This window comes from Ochlerotatus camptorhynchus, unplaced genomic scaffold (genome assembly GCF_037179485.1).
Source record: "Ochlerotatus camptorhynchus isolate MF236.1 unplaced genomic scaffold, CSIRO-AGI_Acam_v1.1 ptg000593l, whole genome shotgun sequence".
Classification (NCBI taxonomy): Eukaryota; Metazoa; Arthropoda; class Insecta; order Diptera; family Culicidae; genus Ochlerotatus; species Ochlerotatus camptorhynchus.
Genome location: NW_027041073.1, coordinates 137,147 through 154,217, shown reverse-complemented (window position 1 = coordinate 154,217; position 17,071 = coordinate 137,147). Strand labels below are relative to the sequence as shown.

General features: G+C 39.8%; 1 protein-coding gene and 1 long non-coding RNA gene across 2 annotated transcripts; both read right to left on the bottom strand.

Moving 5' to 3' along the window:
* Window positions 1-800: 800 nt before the first annotated feature.
* On the bottom strand, window positions 801-7,036 carry LOC135713927 (E3 ubiquitin-protein ligase TRIM37-like). Its single transcript, XM_065237146.1, has 5 exons — window positions 6,183-7,036; window positions 5,772-5,945; window positions 5,417-5,704; window positions 5,150-5,353; window positions 801-1,329 (listed from the first exon to the last, which is right to left on the bottom strand). The coding sequence occupies exons 1-5, from the start codon at window positions 6,896-6,898 to the stop codon at window positions 1,035-1,037; spliced, it is 1,677 nt and encodes a 558-aa protein (XP_065093218.1). The 5' UTR covers window positions 6,899-7,036; the 3' UTR covers window positions 801-1,034.
* A 4,390-nt stretch (window positions 7,037-11,426) lies between these two features.
* On the bottom strand, window positions 11,427-17,071 carry LOC135713929 (uncharacterized). The gene is made up of 4 exons (XR_010518793.1): window positions 16,965-17,071; window positions 16,640-16,840; window positions 12,918-13,127; window positions 11,427-11,789 (listed from the first exon to the last, which is right to left on the bottom strand). It is a non-coding gene; the product is annotated as an uncharacterized LOC135713929 (long non-coding RNA).

Here is a 17,071-nt window from a genome sequence, read left to right as displayed (position 1 = left end):
CTATTAAGTAGCTTCCATTATATTTTATTTCGAAGATGCAGAAATAATTATTGTAACTTTACTTTAATAATGTAATTTAACTTATTAAAAAAAAATTAACAATAGCCCGAATCGGGAAAGCGATAAAGTGGACCGGTACGAACGCACGTGATCGCACCGGTCCACTTTTTTGCTTTCCCGAGCTTTTTCGGCCTTTTGTGATTCGGCCTTTTGTGTATTTCGGCCTTTTGTGTATTTCGGCCTTTTGTGTTTTCCGGCCTTTTGTGTTTTCGGCCTTCTGTGATTCGGCCTTTCGTAGTACTCCCCATTTTTTACCATGCGAGACAAGGATCTCAAAGACTATTCGATCAATTTTAGTGATTCTTCTGTCCGCGATGTAAAAATTAATTATTAAAATCTAACATAGGATTTTTTGGATATTACAACCTTTGCATTTTTATGCGCATTTGAGTAGCAATTTTTTCAACGAAAATTGAACTTTTTTTTATTTAGAACGTCACTATTTTGGTAATTTTGCAAACTTCGGAAAAATCCTGTTAGATTTTAGATATTTGAATGAAGAACACAATCCGATGTTTCAGTGCTGACTACGCTGTCCCGCAAGCGACAAATTAATCGCATCTGTCTGGTTGCAGGGCTGCCAACAGCGGAAAAATTAATATTTCGAGCTGAAAATTTTCGAAAATAAAGATGAAAAGTTGCCTAATAACTGGAAGTCTGACAAATTGCCGCAACTGTGAAAATTTGGGTTTAGTAAAAACAGCTTGACTCCGTTTGTTACGAAATATTATGTTTATTGATTCATTTTCCGCCTAGTTGCAAACAAGTTGCAACTTTAATATTCTTACTTTAATTTTAATACGGCTTAATTACACCGTATGTTAGATAAACAGATGTTAAAAAATAATATTTGCGATCATTTCGCTTTAGAGCTTGTGCAATGTGATATCAAGTATTTAAAACAAATGGTAATAGAACTAAAAACAAAGTAATACTTCAGTTCAAACAGTTAAGGAAAAACTCGTTCACGTAAGTTAGTCAAACGTGCCGAACAGATGTCGGCTGTGAAGGAAATCTTCAGATGTTCCATTGTTTGGAACGGGTGGGGATTCGTCTTCTACCGCGGAAGGATCGTTTATCATCGGTGTGATTCCAAATTCGAATCGGGCCGTTCCACCGTTGACAAATCCGAACTCTTCAGTCAAATGATCGACATCAACAAATGAATATTGGCCGTAGGTTAGCTCCTCCAGTTCAAACATTTCTTCTCCTACCATTCTGACGTGCTTGTCCGGATCGTTATTGTACAGCGTGACGAAAAACTTGCAGCTGAAATTTGAGAAGATAAAATTAGAATCCGAATCAAGGTAGGGTAGAGCACTACTTCGTCGTAATCGCCCATTTCCGTCCTATCGAACAGAAAAGATCAATAATATCAATGATTTCACCATGCACAAATCAATAATAGGTTTGTTCTGATGCGTAAGTTCATTGGCTACAACATAAATCCTGTAAGAGCGCATTGTATGAATATTTACGCTAATAGTTCTCAAAACAAAAGAAGCGCTCCTATCGAATCCCCTTTTTCTGTTTATCCGCAGGACGAAGAAAATCTAATGGCGTTTCAATGCGTTAGGACGGAATTGAAACTCGTAGAACGAATTTAGAATCAAGAAACAGTGTTAGATTTTAAACAATATCTCAACAATTTGTGACTCTTTATCAAATCTAACGGTACGTATGGAAAGGTGCATATATTTAGAAGTCATTTTTGACAGAAATTTTCTATTTTTTTGTTTAAACTTATTCAGAAAAGAGAGGTAAAGCGCGGGTTGTGGAATTTAGATCAAAAACACTATACGGTGATTTCTAGGATTTGTATTTAGTAGGTACCTACTACAAAAGTGTTTCGGTTTTAGCAACATGCTTCAATTTTTCATCTGACTGACAACAGAGTGTTTATATGGAGAAACTTTGTTTTGTTTTCGTTTTCAAGCACAGAAGGGGGTCATAGGGAGCATGCATTAAGTACATCACGCGAAATTTAGGGAAAATCAACCCCCTCACACCTTCACGTTTTTCCTATACCTAATGCATTGCTTGTCACACATTTGTAGATCGATACGCTTAAATTTCTGATATTACAATTCGCCTAAAGGTATACTCATTCATCGCTGAACTCTGGAGTCCTTTTAGATTGGGTCGTATGTAACATTTTTGTCAATCAGGGAGACGGAGTGTTTTGGTTTGGTGAACAAAAAATTGTTTCTATTTTCAATGAGATGGATAATTCTTTCAAAATTCCCTTTAACTAACATCTCAGGAGTGTTGCTATCAACTGAGTAAGGTATTGAGAGCGTTCCTGTTGAAAAACAAACGTTGTTTAATCAATCAATATTATACGACCTTTTGCCGTGTTTTTACGTGCGCTTTTTAGCGGTTTAAAAATGTATTATTATGAGTAATTACTCATGAAAAGCGTAGTTATCATTTTATAGACCACCCACAACCGTTTTACATTGAATATTTGGTAAATTTGCACTTTTATTAGAAAAAAACAACAGGTCTTATGTACAGTTTTTACGCTTCTGTCAACTTTGTTACATGCGACGATTGACACCCCCATAGAAGTTAGGTGTCGTATGTAACATTGAGATATATTTTTTGGTCAGTTGGCACATACGACGAATAGTTTTTTGATGAGAAAATGAAACAGAAATGAGGTAGCGGGCCCAAATTTTGCCTTTAGGAAGAGTAAGCAGAGTAGAGTCTGGTTGCATTAAAATGTCGATTTGTTTACGTTTGTTACATACGATTCAATCAAAAAGGACTCCAGAACTATTCTGCAGCCAGAAGAAATAAACAGCACGACCAATGAGATCAACCCAAATTTGAGTTGAGTGCAGAAACTCAGCGATGAGTAAATTTGTCTCATGTTTTCCTGTGGAAAACCTCGATTCTGCCGGAAAATAAGAAAAAAAAATAAATTTTTACTCAGTCTAGAAGTACTACCAATAGACTGACTGAATCCTATCTTGAGTTTTCTCATATTCGGGAATGTTTTTCTGGAAAAACCTGGAACACTCAGGAAAATTTACTCAGCACTGAGTTCCTGCACTTTTTTGGGATTTATGAGTAAATTGAACTCAAATTTGGGTAGATCTCATTGACCGTGAAGAAGATTCCTATCCCTTGCGATTGTAAGGATATGGCCAGGTGTATAATGCGATGCTTGATTTGTAGATTTTAATGTGTAGGAAAAACCACTAGTCCCAAGTGTTTTTCTTTTTCACGGTAACACACGATATTTTCTACAAAATGTATTGGTTGACCATTATAATATTGTATAACATTTTCACTTCGGACCTCCCTGATTTGCCTCAGGGTTGCCACAAATCTTTGTTCGCTGATGACACAGACATTTCCGCTAAAGAAAGAAGTCTTCGTGTTATTTGCAGCAGACTGCAGAAAAGTTTAGATATTTTCTCTTCTTATTTACAAAAATGGAAGATTCCTCCCAAACGCTTCCAAAACTCAACTTATAATATTTCCACATAAGCCTAGAGCTTCCTTTTTGAAACCTAGTAGTAGTCACATAGTCAGTATGAACGGAGTTCAAATTTCTTGGTCAAGTCAAGTAGGATTAGTACTTGAACAAAAATTAACTTTTAAAAATCACATTGAGGGTATTCAAGCCAAATGTATTTAAAAAATATTTAAAATGTTTGTATCCTCTTATAAACAGGAAATCCAAACTATGCCTGAAGAATAAACTTCTATTATTAAAACAAGATTTTTAGACCGGCCATGCTTTATGCTGTGCCAATATGGTCTAGTTGTTGCACTACCAGGAAAAAAGCACTTCAAAGGATTCAGAACAAAGCTCTGAAGATGATTTTGAAGTTGCCTCCCTGGTGCTGGAGTACTATACCGAGGTACATATAGAATTTTAAATGCTGAGACTTTAGAACAAATGTCCAACAAAATAATAAATAATTTCAGACAAAAATCGGTGCAATCCTCAAATGCCTTTAAACCTAGACAAGATTTAGTTTTAGTTTTTAGTTTTAAGATGACAATTGCTATACTGACATGCAGATTTAGAAAACCTGTTTAAAATACTGAACTGCCAAGGCAGAAACAATGTAAAAACAGTTAGATATATATCATAACAATTAAGACTGGAAAGTTACTGTAGTAACTGGAGCACCTAGGTTAAAATGAAATGTAATTTATTCTAAAATAGGAACAATAATTTAAAAAAATGCAAGCATACAGCATGAGATTAAGTCCTCTCACCTTCGCCAAACAGTCAAAAGTGATCAACGGTAGGGAAAATGTAAATCCCTTGTTCTAAAAAACAACACAAGCACTCCAACTGAACCCATTTTTGCCGTCATCCGTATGATGAAGTAAATCCATGACATTCGTATGTGTCTGTACCAAACACGTAGGACTGGTCAGAATTTGGAATCAACAAGTAGAGTTGTATGTTTAACAAAATATATACAATGTGTGACTATTGATTGGTAAATAAATTTAAAAGTAATATGAAGTAAGTATAAACATTCCATTTTTTTGTAAAAATCCGTCCGAAAAAGAGAGGTAAAGTGCGGTTTTGTGCTTAGAAGGCCGAAAATTAGATCTAAACCGTGCATTATTCCGTAAGAGTGCATCATTAATAGCCCACGAATAGCTTCATCCACCACCTATCCAGAGGGATCCAGAACACTTGCCCGTCAATCGCAACCCTCGTATACTTTTTCTTGATCCCATCCCAACCTCCTTATAAAGTGTAGCCCGTAACCTCGAGTAAGCCGCGAGTATTCACCCCCCCCCCCCCCCCCTTTAACTACCTTTAGTTTTAAGAAACACTGTAAAACGCAAATTGAATTACGGCTCCGCAAAGCAACCGCAACTATTAAGGCTCAAATAAATTAATAACAAAACAGTGTCGTAGCTAGATGGCGGGATTTAATTTTTATCTCTTTGTCAGTTGGTATACTGGATGGCTGAAAATGCTATAATAGATCTTCTCTTTTTAATAAATTGTGCACTTGTGCAATTGCCCTCTTGGTGCTGAGTGGATTGGAAATTATCAGGTTATTTAAAAATGAGCATATCGTTCTTTGCTAGAAAAGATACCTACTTGCTTTTGGGACCACTGAGCTGCACAATGTACGCCCCAAGACAAGCCTTCGCCTGCTTGTTGCGGCGTTTCTTGATGTTTCGCTTCAATCGGAGACACCATTCGATGCCCTGGCTGTCCATGAGAGGATGGGACAGAACAAAATCTCCATCATTGACCAGCGTTTCGAGCGACAGGAAAAAGTTGCTACTGGATCGAAGTTTTCTATAAGCAAAATAGAACATGCAATACGATTTATCTTACTAGAGTTCAGGATTATTAGCTTACAATTGGTTAACCTCATCCTTGAGGTCGGTAACCTCTTCAGCAACGCCATGGCGAAATTTATTGTTTTCATCGATGTGTAGATAATTTTCCACAACAATACTGACTGGTTTGATTGCGATGCGCATCATCAACATGTTATGACCTTCGGTGCTAATATAACCGTTTTCCTTCAAAAACGTCATGTCAACAAGTTCCATTTTCTGGTCACAGTGTTGAATGACGAAAGAGTGGTTAATCGTCTTCATGAAATCGTCATGAAGTATTTCAATCACCACCTTGTGCTTGTACCTGCAGATATAGTAGAAAAATGCACTCCTAATGAACGGAAGGACACTAGAGAACTGAAATACCATACATTTCGTGTCTTTTGTTCTTTGGAGAAAATAGCATACTGAACTTCTGCTCGATAAAGGCCGTCAGCGACCACGGGAAACCAGATGCATCAAAAATCATAAAAGAAACGGGGTATTTCTTCTTATATATGTTTTCGATAAAGACCGGTAGCATAATCAATTTCGGAATTAACGAACTGTAAAAAAGAGTAAGAGTATAAGGTGCATATTTAACATGAAAGTGGTATGCACGATATATCACACAATATGCGATATTACAGGAGGGGCACAATTAAGTTAGTAAGGAAAGGAAGCCTAACATACAATACAGAACATTTGGTAGATCTTACACTTCAATGCACCATCAAGTAAGTGATCTTCAATCAACATTAAGGTAAGTAGGTATTAAATAACATTTAAAAAAAAAATCAAACCATTTGATGTTGTGACACTCGACCAACTCGTGAGGTGCATCAATAACGGGTGGCATCTGTTGTGAGATTTGTCCCAGTGTTTCCACATACTTTTGGATGAATTCCATCTTCGACATGCTGTTGATCCTTTTCTCCCAATCGTGCCGGTACAATTCTTTCTTGATTGGCTGTTTCAACTTGGCCAGAAGAAGCTCCTTCCGTTTTTGCACCGAACGTCGTATGTCGCCTTTAGCTGATTGCCCCAAGGCATCAACCTCAGCGATCAACTCCATCTCGTTAGCGGTTATCATTTCTAGGTTTTTGGACACCCGCTTGTTATCCTCATCTCGACATTTGAACGCGACTGTAAGTTCATCGAGTTTCTTGGTGACAAGTTCCATCCGCTGCTGGTAAAGTTTCTCCAATTGTCCGAAAGTGTGACCATCGTGGCTACTGGATTGGAGCGGGCAATCGGCACAAACACCCCGCTCGCAATTCAAGCAGTAATAGGTCATGATCTTACCATGGAACGTGCAAACCGTAAATTGGGTGGACAACCGCTCTGCACAGGTTTGGCATATGTAGCGACCATCGTGAAATCCGTCGTGGGGACACATCAGAAACAGACTTTGGTTACATTCGCCGCATTCTGTAATTAACGGTAGCGATCCGTACTCCGGACAAATCTCACAGTAAAAATGCTCTCGCATGCGCTTATTAGGATACATTTCAGCCATATTTTCAGTAATTGTTTGCCAACCTATCAGAACACGCTACAACTTTATCGTTTGAACGAAAATATACAAAAATAAAACAAAAAAAAGTTCAACAGATTCACAGAAGACAACAATTTAACAAGCAACGAGCGAGCTAAATTTTCGACTGTACTGTTTTACAGGTTTCGCTTCGCACGATCACACTACCACCACTATATTATAGAGAGATTGATGACGTTTATCGTACGCACACTACGTCACGTATACGTATACGCACACGGCGAATGAGAACGACCCAAATTTGAGTTTAGTCAACTCATAAATCACATAAAGTGCAGGAACTCAGCGATGAGTAAATTTGAGTAGTGAGTTCTCATTCGCGAGTGCACGCAATGAGCTACAGAGAGAGGTGAAGCAGATCGTGAAATATGGTTGTATTAGTAAACCAAAAAATCAACACAAACGCAATTAGTGACGTCACTAATTGCTTGTATCTTACATGGGTTTCACTCACCCAACTTAACCGATTGCTTCACCTCAGTAATCCAGCTCATTGGAGTGCACGAATGGATTTGAGTTCACTCACTCGACAAAAAGTGACACAACAGTGGGGCCCTGTGTACGAAAAATGAACACATGAATAATACTCGCGTAACATTTTAAGCGAGCCTATCAACTTTTGTACACAAAACTTGTTAAGCCCTTTTCGTGTGAACTGAATACTCTCACGCAAACTAACAACACTGTCGGGTAGGGGAAATTCTCCCCTTCCCGATAGTGCTCTTGATTTGCGTGAGCGCACTTCGGTTCTCGTGAAAAGGAGCTAGCAAATTATTTACAAAAGTTTATAGGCCCTTTTCAAATGTTACACGAGCATTATTCATGTGTTCATTTTTAGTAAACAGGGCCCCGCTGTTGTGTCAATTTTTTTCAGTAGATGAACAAAAGTTCACCCGTGCACTCGTCTATTAGGTTCTGCAGCGTGACGTCACGAATGAACTCAGTTTTAATAGGCTGAACCTTTTTGACAGTTCAGTGGTACTGTTTACAAGCACTTAGTCGATATTTCGAAATTAAATATTCTAAAATTACCGAACTTTAAGTTGAAAATTGTCGAGGAACAGCGCGATGAAACGAGGGGGGCGACACATCTAAATCTCAAGTTTAGATGCTCAACAAATCTCACACTAGCGAATCAATCTTCGAAAAATCATCTTTCACTTGTCGCATCTACTTGCATCGCTCATCATCTTTTTGCAGGAAATCTTCAGAATCGTCATCAATCTTCTTTCTATCTACTCAGCTTGCGCGCAGCTAGTCACAGCAAAACACAATCTTTTTTGCATCGTAGATAGAGTCGTCCTCCTCGCGATGAAAGGATGTTGCTCGTGGACAATGCAGAAGTGTGGTTTACATCTCACTGCAGTTTGAAAAATTATCGAGAAAATCTACCCAAGAAAAAAAACGACTAAGTCCACGTCCACGTAAACAGTACCACTGAACTGTCATCAGATTGAGGTTAATCCCGACGGTGCAAAACCTAATAGTCCTCTCCAGGCGGGTTCGTATTGACAAATCCATGTTTCAATCGACCATCGTGACGCTCGCAGCGGTGATAAGTCCGAAATAATGTGTCAAACTGAATACATTTTTAAAATTTCAACCAAAAAACTACTATTTTCTATTTATTCTAGCGAGTTTCTGTGGAAGTCAAAACATGATCCGAGCAAAAAAGTAGTACTCGTAATAATGGTATATAATGCTGAATTTTATCGTGCTTTGTTTCGAAAATATCTTCCAAATAAACAAACATCATCCAGATCACCCAATTCGTCCACCGACTAAATCTATTGCCACTTAAAAATTAATTTCAGTCGGTGTATTAATCAGCAGATTAAATCGTTTTTCGTCTGGTGCTATACCGAGCAATCGGCCTATTTAATAGTTTTTCGTCGATTGATTTAGTCGGCCAACTTTGTCTGTTGTTTAATCGGCAGATGATTTCAAACCTTAACATGTTTTCAGTAATTTATAACACGGAACCAAATTTTGTTCATTTAAGTTAAAAATATATATGTTTATTGAATAAAAATATGCATAGTTCAAAGTAAATTAAAAACATGTTTTCAACAAAAATATGTATGTTTAAAATAAATTCAAAAGCATGTTTATTTCAACAATACATAATCTGGGAAATCAATTTTTAGCGTGTCCTTTTTTCCTTCTTGTTTACATTCGGCAAACTTAACCGAAAACGGCCTGCAAGCGGCGAAACCGAAGTAGAGGGTCCGGAAACCCATGCAAGCAAATGTTCCAAGCTCGACAAAACCGGTGGAACATCACAATATTAACGTCAATCCGTCGTTTCTGATACCGATCCCCATATCATCCTCACCCCCCACCCGACGTCGAATGAAAAACAGATCATCCCGAACAGCGTCAGAAACGACAAGATGACGCTAATATCACAATGTTTCACCAGTTTTACTGAACTGGATCGGATCGGACACCCACCCCGACGGCCTCTCGGATCCAAACATCCACAGACTTTTCATAATCGTAGGAATTTCCAATAATTTCGAGATTAATTTGCTATCCATTTTATTTTGATTTATTCAGCATTCAAATGCTAAAATAATTTCAAAACATGTTTGTTTATTTTAAACATGAAAAGCATGTTTAAAATAAACATATTAATTTTTGATTGCATATAGGTTTCAAATAAATCAAAAATATTCACGTTTATTTTCAACACGAATATTTTTAAAATAAACGTAACATTATTTTTGTTTTAAACATTATTATCAATGGATTCAAACGTAGAATACGTTTGAAATCAACCTAATTTATGTTTGTGGCCAGAACAAACTGAGTTTACGTTTAAATTTACCTCATATATTTTTGTTTCGACGGTAAATTTTTCTGCGTGAAGTCTTGAAGTAGCTTTTTATTTAAGAACAATGCATTACAAAATAGTTTTATGCATTTTGTACAAGATTCATCCATGCTGACAAGAAATTTTCATGAAATTATTGAAATTAAATAATTTTGCAAACAATCAATGAAATTTTCAAGGGCTGTCACAGACTTATCACCGTCGGTTAGTGCTTATTCCTGCCACCAGGCGCGTATGAGTTTAAGTTGGATTTCTCAATTCAACGTCTCTGCCTACACGCTAACTTCAAAGTACCCATTAATGAGTAAAATTTTACCCATTTCGAAGAAAAGTGGCTTAACTCATGAAATGAGTAAAACCACCCAACTGTAAGTGCAAGTGTCTTTGTTTCGAGTATTTTTTAGATTATCGTGGTTTTTTGTTTAGTTCCGTAAAAGTGTAAAAAAATGGCAGGTAATGTTCGTGAGTGTTGTGCAGTTTTCTCCGTTGTCAAACTCCCTAGTAGGCAGAGGTAGGACAGCTTACTGTAGAACGCAACAATCCACCCCACCGAAAATTACAAAAACCCGCCACCAGATAGACAAACAACTGCCTGTTGGGAGGCCATGGGGGGTGGCGATAGAGATGGCCATTTTGAATGGACGATAACGGGCACGACAAACTGGCGATGAACGACGAATGGCCCGGGTCACTGGCCGACAGCCTGGAGCAGTGACCCAATGACTCACTCAACTCTGAAATTAATAATGACTGATCGTAAGACCACCAGCGAAAACGGTTTATCAAGAAAGCAAGCCAGCTAAATTGACGCAAGTAAGAGTGGAAACAGTGAAAAAGTGTGAGGAGAGAGTCAAGGACAGCAGGACCCCGCTGTATTTAGTACAAATCACCTGTACGCAGTGAAGTTCCGGTAGACGTACCGGAAGGTTACACCGTCATTGCCTGCCGGCCGAGTTCGTCACCAACTCACAGGCCCAGGAGAGTAACCTGGTGCTCGTCATCGCCACCCCGTACAGCAAGCGCGCGAACGAGATACACGACGAGAAAGTGGAGAGGAAGCGGACGTCGACCGAGGACAAGCGGTCGACAATCGAAGACACATAGTGGAGGTGTTGCGAGGGGCCCCGACGAAGAAACCAGGTCAGATAGATTGTAAGAAAGTGGGAGAATAAGGTAGTAAAGAGGGAGAATAAAAGTTCAGGAAAGTGCAATAAATGTCTATTCTTGAGTAGTGAAGTGCTTGTGGAGTTTTTTCTGTGTGTCACGTGCGATCATTCCCTGCCCGCGTAATTGCAATCGGTAAGCGTGCCGACCCTGAGGCCATTGGAGTCAGGGAGTCTCGAAAGTGCTCCTGACTGAGGTGGCTGACACTTACACTTTGGCGCCCAACTTAAAATTGTCTTATCGGCAGTTGTTTTAAGAATACAGCTCGGAAGATCGCACTTGATAGAGCTGGTTTCTACAGAGGTCTCTGAGAAAACATCCAGGCCTTCACAAGTCTCTTAGCACATTTGACATTATTACTTTACCTGACCCAGTTTAACAAATATTTTATTTGCAATGGAGGGGTTCTGATTGTCCGTAAAAAAGTAACAAAGAACGATTGTTCAAAAAGTGAGTAACAAGTAGATTGAATTCAAAGGAGCGAACTGTTTATCCGTGTGCGTGGTGTGTTTTCGGAAGGAGTTATTAAAACACCAGAAAGGAAAAGTGATTTATTTCTGAATTTGAAACTAGGATTTTACAATTATTAGGATTTTCAAATTAATTTTCAGCGTGAAAGACCGCTAAGCGTAATATAGGTAGTTCTTTTTAATTTTTCTTTTTATAATTTTGCTTAAATTTCACGCAAACATTGCATAATGGAATTAATTCACTTTGAGACGCAGTACCACGCGCTCAATACTGCTCATCTGGCTGATGACGAACTCCATCATGAATTGCGGATTCGTGGTGTGAACATGGATGATGAATCGCGTAGTAAACAGGAGAGAGCCTTGCGGAATTTGTTGAAAGCTGAAAAAGAAGTGAGAAGATTAAGTTTCAAATACGATGAGATTGCGTTGATTGATGAGTTGAAATGGTGTGATGAAAAGCTACAGGGTGTAAAATCCATATTGGAAGGCAAGAAAATACGAAAAGCCCCTGATCAAAAATTCAAATCCAAGCTTCTTCACATTTTATTCAGAATGAAACGGTTGAGGACACAGGCAGAAGAAGAAGAAGATTTGAATAGCATAGCAACGATAGCAGGAGAATGTATCAGGTTATTAAATCTATTTTACTCAATCACTTCACCACTCTCCGAAGTGAGAGAAGCTGAGATAGCAATCGTAAATGAAAGCCTACGACAAGTCCGCGAAGAAATAGATGAGAGGAATGAGAATGAAAATGAAGAAGTAGAGTCCATAGTTGGTCAGAGTGAAGTGGTACAAACGCGAGAACAGGAGAGTGTGAGCAGTGAGCATGTGAACGAAAGTATTAGGAGAGAGGAATATGAGGAGAATTCTGACGATGTTGGTGCTGTAGGTGGAGATGATGTGATTGGTGAAAAAGAGAACGAAAGAGTTGCAGAGCTTTCGGATGAGAATAGGCGACTAATGGCAACAGTAGGTCAGCTGATTCAGCGTATTAAAGCTTTGGAAGCTTTGACTGCAACCAAACATCGTGAAGGAAATGAACCAATCAAACAAAGCACTAGTACACCGTTAGAGCAAAGTTCGATACAACATGAGAAAGATGCGCGTCAGAAAGCTAATCAGCAGGATTTTTGTGAATGGGTGAAGAATAAATATGGTTCGATTCAGAGTGTAGTAGAAGAAAAGAGATTTACTCAGTCCTCCCATCATGCAGACAAGAGCAATAGGAAGAAAGTAGAGATAGATAGGGCAAGAACTAGCCGATTACCGGTGCATAAATGGTCAGCAAAGTACGATGGGATGGATAATGGGAGAAAGCTAAACGAATTCCTCAAAGAAGTTGAATTTAATGCAAGGTCGGAAGGATGCACAGAAGCAGAATTGTTCGTATCTGCACATCATCTGTTTACGCGGAAAGCTAGGTCGTGGTTTATGGAAGTCAATGGGAACAATGAGTTAGGATCGTGGGAGAATCTGGTAACTGAACTTAAAAGCGAGTTCTTACCTGTAGACATTGATTACCAGTATGAACGTCTGGCGAATGCGCGAAAGCAAGGTCCTAGGGAGAAATTCCAGGACTATTATCTGGATATGGTACGAATTTTCCGGAGTATGTCGAGACAATGGGATGATGCCAGAAAGTTCGATGTGCTTTTCCGGAACACCAGAGCAGATTGCAGAACGGCGATGTTGGCTGCGAACGTGACCTCCATTCCTAAGATGAGGGAATTTGGAAAAAAGTTCGATAGTATTAATTGGCAGGTTTATGCAAGAAAGGAGAGTAGATTTGAAAGGCCAAATGGTCAAGTCGAGGAAATCAGTCAGCAGAATCAATACCGAGGTGGGAATGGATTAAACAATAGATTTCCATCAGGATACACAGGAGGATACCAAGGACGAAATTTTAACCCAAATTTTAAACCCGGAGGTAAACAAATTCCACCTGAGAGGAACAAAATTCAGGGTGAACATAATCAACAGAAATTTCAACCAAAACAGAAGCCAATCCAGCAGAACAACCAAAATCATCAACGAAGACAGGAAAACCCAAAACCAGGTCCGAGCGGTACCAGTGCGTTACAAAGGATTGTAAAAGCATACATTCCGATAAAACGTAGTTTATGTTTTAATTGCCACGAGGAGGGGCACAGTTTTCATGAGTGTGAACAAGAACGCCACGTCTTTTGTGAGAAATGTGGTTTTCCAGGGTTCCCCACGAATGACTGCCCATTCTGCGAATCAAAAAACGCCAAGAAGACTGCTCAATGAGGCAGAGCAGTCAAATCGTCTCCGAAAGTCCTCAACACGTATCGCCGGAAGATCCAGCATCCAGTCTCCAGGAATTAGGATACTCAATCGTGGAAGGACGTGCCACAATGCGGGAGGAGATAGCAACATTGCTCGTCAAGCTTAGTGGAGACGCCCGGCCATTTACAAGGATTGAATTGATGGGGATTGATGTGATTGGGCTTCTAGACAGTGGAGCAGCACGGACGGTTCTAGGGATCGGAGCGAGCAAAATCATTAAAAAACTTAATTTGAAGCTTCAACCAACTTCAGTCAATTTGAGGACAGCAGCTGGGGATGAGCTAGAAGTCCAAGGATGTGCAGACATTCCAATCACATTCAATGGCACTACGAAAATTTTGCCTGTACTAATCGCTCCGAATCTAAACCGTAGGTGTGTGCTAGGCTACGATTTTTGGCTAAAATTTGGGATTAGACCAACTATTCGAGATGATCCAGTTGAGATCTTAGATGATGACGTTAGCAGGGAAGTAGAGATGGAGGATGAGCTAACGGAGGAACAGAAGATACAACTGGAAAATGTGAAAAAGGAGTATTTAGTCGCAGAACCTGGAAATTTCGGAGCAACTAACCGAATAATACATACGATCGAATTGAAGGAGGAATTTAGGGAAACAGATCCGGTTAGAAAGAACCCGTATCCATGGAGTCCAGTGATACAGCAGAAAATTCACGGAGCACTGGACGACATGATTAGAGATGGGATCGTTGAGCAATCTAACTCAGATTGGGCTTTACCAGTAGTACCTGTTGCAAAGAGGGACAGTCAAGAAGTAAGACTGTGCTTAGACGCCAGAAAATTGAATGAGAGGACCAAAAGGGACGCTTACCCATTACCGCACCAGAACAGAATTTTGAGTCATTTGGGGCCGGTCAAATATTTGACGACCATTGACTTATCGCAAGCCTTTCTACAGATTCCGTTGAGCCCGGACTCTAGAAAGTACACTGCCTTTTCAATCCCAGGTAGAGGGCTGTTTCAATTTACACGGCTTCCGTTTGGGTTGGTAAACAGTCCTGCTACTCTGAGTAAATTGATGGATCGTGTGCTTAGTCACGGTGCTTTAGAACCAGCAATATTCGTTTATTTAGACGATATTGTGATTGTCAGCCAAACTTTCGAAGAGCATATTCAAAAACTTCAAGACCTAGCGAAGCGTTTACGAGAAGCAAACTTGTGCATAAATGTAAAAAAATCTAAATTTTGCTGCAAAGAATTGCCGCATCTTGGGTACATTTTGTCTCAAGATGGATTACGGCCTAATCCAGATCGTGTACAGGCGATCTTAGGATATCAGGTTCCGAAATCGGTTAGACAACTTCGTCGATTCCTCGGTATGATCAATTACTACCGTAGGTTCATCGCAAATTATAGTGAAATTACAGCACCTCTCACTGACTTATTGAAAAATAAGCCAAAGAGGGTGCAATGGAACACAGCAGCTGATAATGCATTTCAGGTCATCAAGGAGAGACTAATCTCTGCTCCTGTGATGGCCAACCCGAATTTTATGCTTCCCTTTACGGTCCAAACGGATGCAAGCGACAACGCTATCGCAGGGGTCTTGACGCAGGTGCATAATGGGGAGGAGAAGGTCATAGCGTATCACTCCGAAAAGCTCAAGGGAGCGGAGTTGCACTACCACGCGGCAGAAAAGGAAGGACTCGCTGCGCTCCACTGCATAGAAAAGTTTAGAGGTTATATAGAGGGGACGAAGTTTACTCTTGTGACGGATTCCTCTGCCTTGACTTTTATAATGCGAGCGAAATGGCGGTCTTCCTCACGGCTCAGTCGCTGGAGCATCGAACTTCAACAACATGACATGGAGATCCGTCATCGTAAAGGGAAAGAGAATATTATTCCCGACGCGCTCTCCCGATCTATCGAAACGCTGGATGATGAGCCCGATGACGGATGGTACAAGAAACTGTTAGCAACAGTGAAGGAAGATCCTGAGAAGTACTTAGACTTCAAAATTGTAGATGGAGTTCTCTACAAGTTTGTAGCCGCTAGGTCCGACTTAATGGACTACCGGTTTGAATGGAAGCAGTGTGTTCCAACTTCAAAACGAACCCAGATCCTGAAACAGGAACACGACCAAAATCTCCACATTGCATACATAAAATGTGTTGAGAAAATCAAACGAAAGTTTTACTGGCCTCGCATGAGCGGCGATATTAAAAAATATATCGCCAACTGCGAGCTATGCAAGGAAAATAAACACTCTATCGTGTCGACAGCTCCGGAAATGGGGAAGCAGAGGATTTCTTCACGACCTTTTCAAATAATTTGCATGGATTACATCCAGTCCCTTCCCAGAAGCAAGCAAGGCAACGCGCACTTATTGGTGGTCATGGACCTCTTTTCTAAGTATTGCTTACTTGCTCCTGTTAAGAAGATCTCGACGGTCTCGCTGTGCAAAATATTAGAGGAGCAATGGTTTAGGAAATTCTCTACACCTCAAATCGTCATCACGGACAATGCAACAACTTTCTTGTCGAAAGATTTCCATAATCTGCTTGAGAAATATGATGTTCAACATTGGGCGAATGCTCGCCATAGGAGCCAGGCAAATCCGGCTGAACGACTCAACAGAACGATTAACGCAATGATTCGTTCATACGTAAAACATGACCAAAAACTTTGGGACACGAAGATTTCGGAGATGGAATTCGTACTGAATAATACGATCCATACGACGACCAAATTCAGCCCATATTGCGTAGTGTTTGGTCACGAAATCATCAGCAAAGGATCTGAGCATAGACTGGAGGCGATCACAGAGCAAACCGAAGAGCAGAGAATGGAAAGGTGGAGAGGTGTAAACAAAAGGATCAGTGAGTTGGTAAGAGATCATCTCCAGAAAGCTCATGAGGACACGAAGAGACGATACGATCTCCGACATAAGCGTTACTCACCAACGTTTGATGTGGGTCAGCGTGTGTATAAACGGAGTTTTCGTCAGTCGTCTGCTGGAATCCAATTCAACGCGAAGCTGGGACCTCAATACACACCATGCGTCATCCTCCGGAAAGTCGGTACCAGTTCGTACGAGGTGTCGGACTTAAACGGAAAATCGTTGGGTGTATTCTCAGCTGCGGATTTAAAAGCATAGTTCCCTTAAAAAAAGAAAAGAAGAATAAGAGCTCTAAATCATATCATTTCAATTATGCAATCCAGAAGTTGAAGGTTTTAATGTGGAAAGGGATAGATATTTTAGTGAATAATCATGTTTTAATGTACCTGTCCTTCCATGGTTTAGAAAATCAGCTTCCAAAAATAACAGGAAAACCCCGGGGTAGAAGAACGCAAACCAATGCGTGAGTAGCATGAATATTCAGTTGCATCCA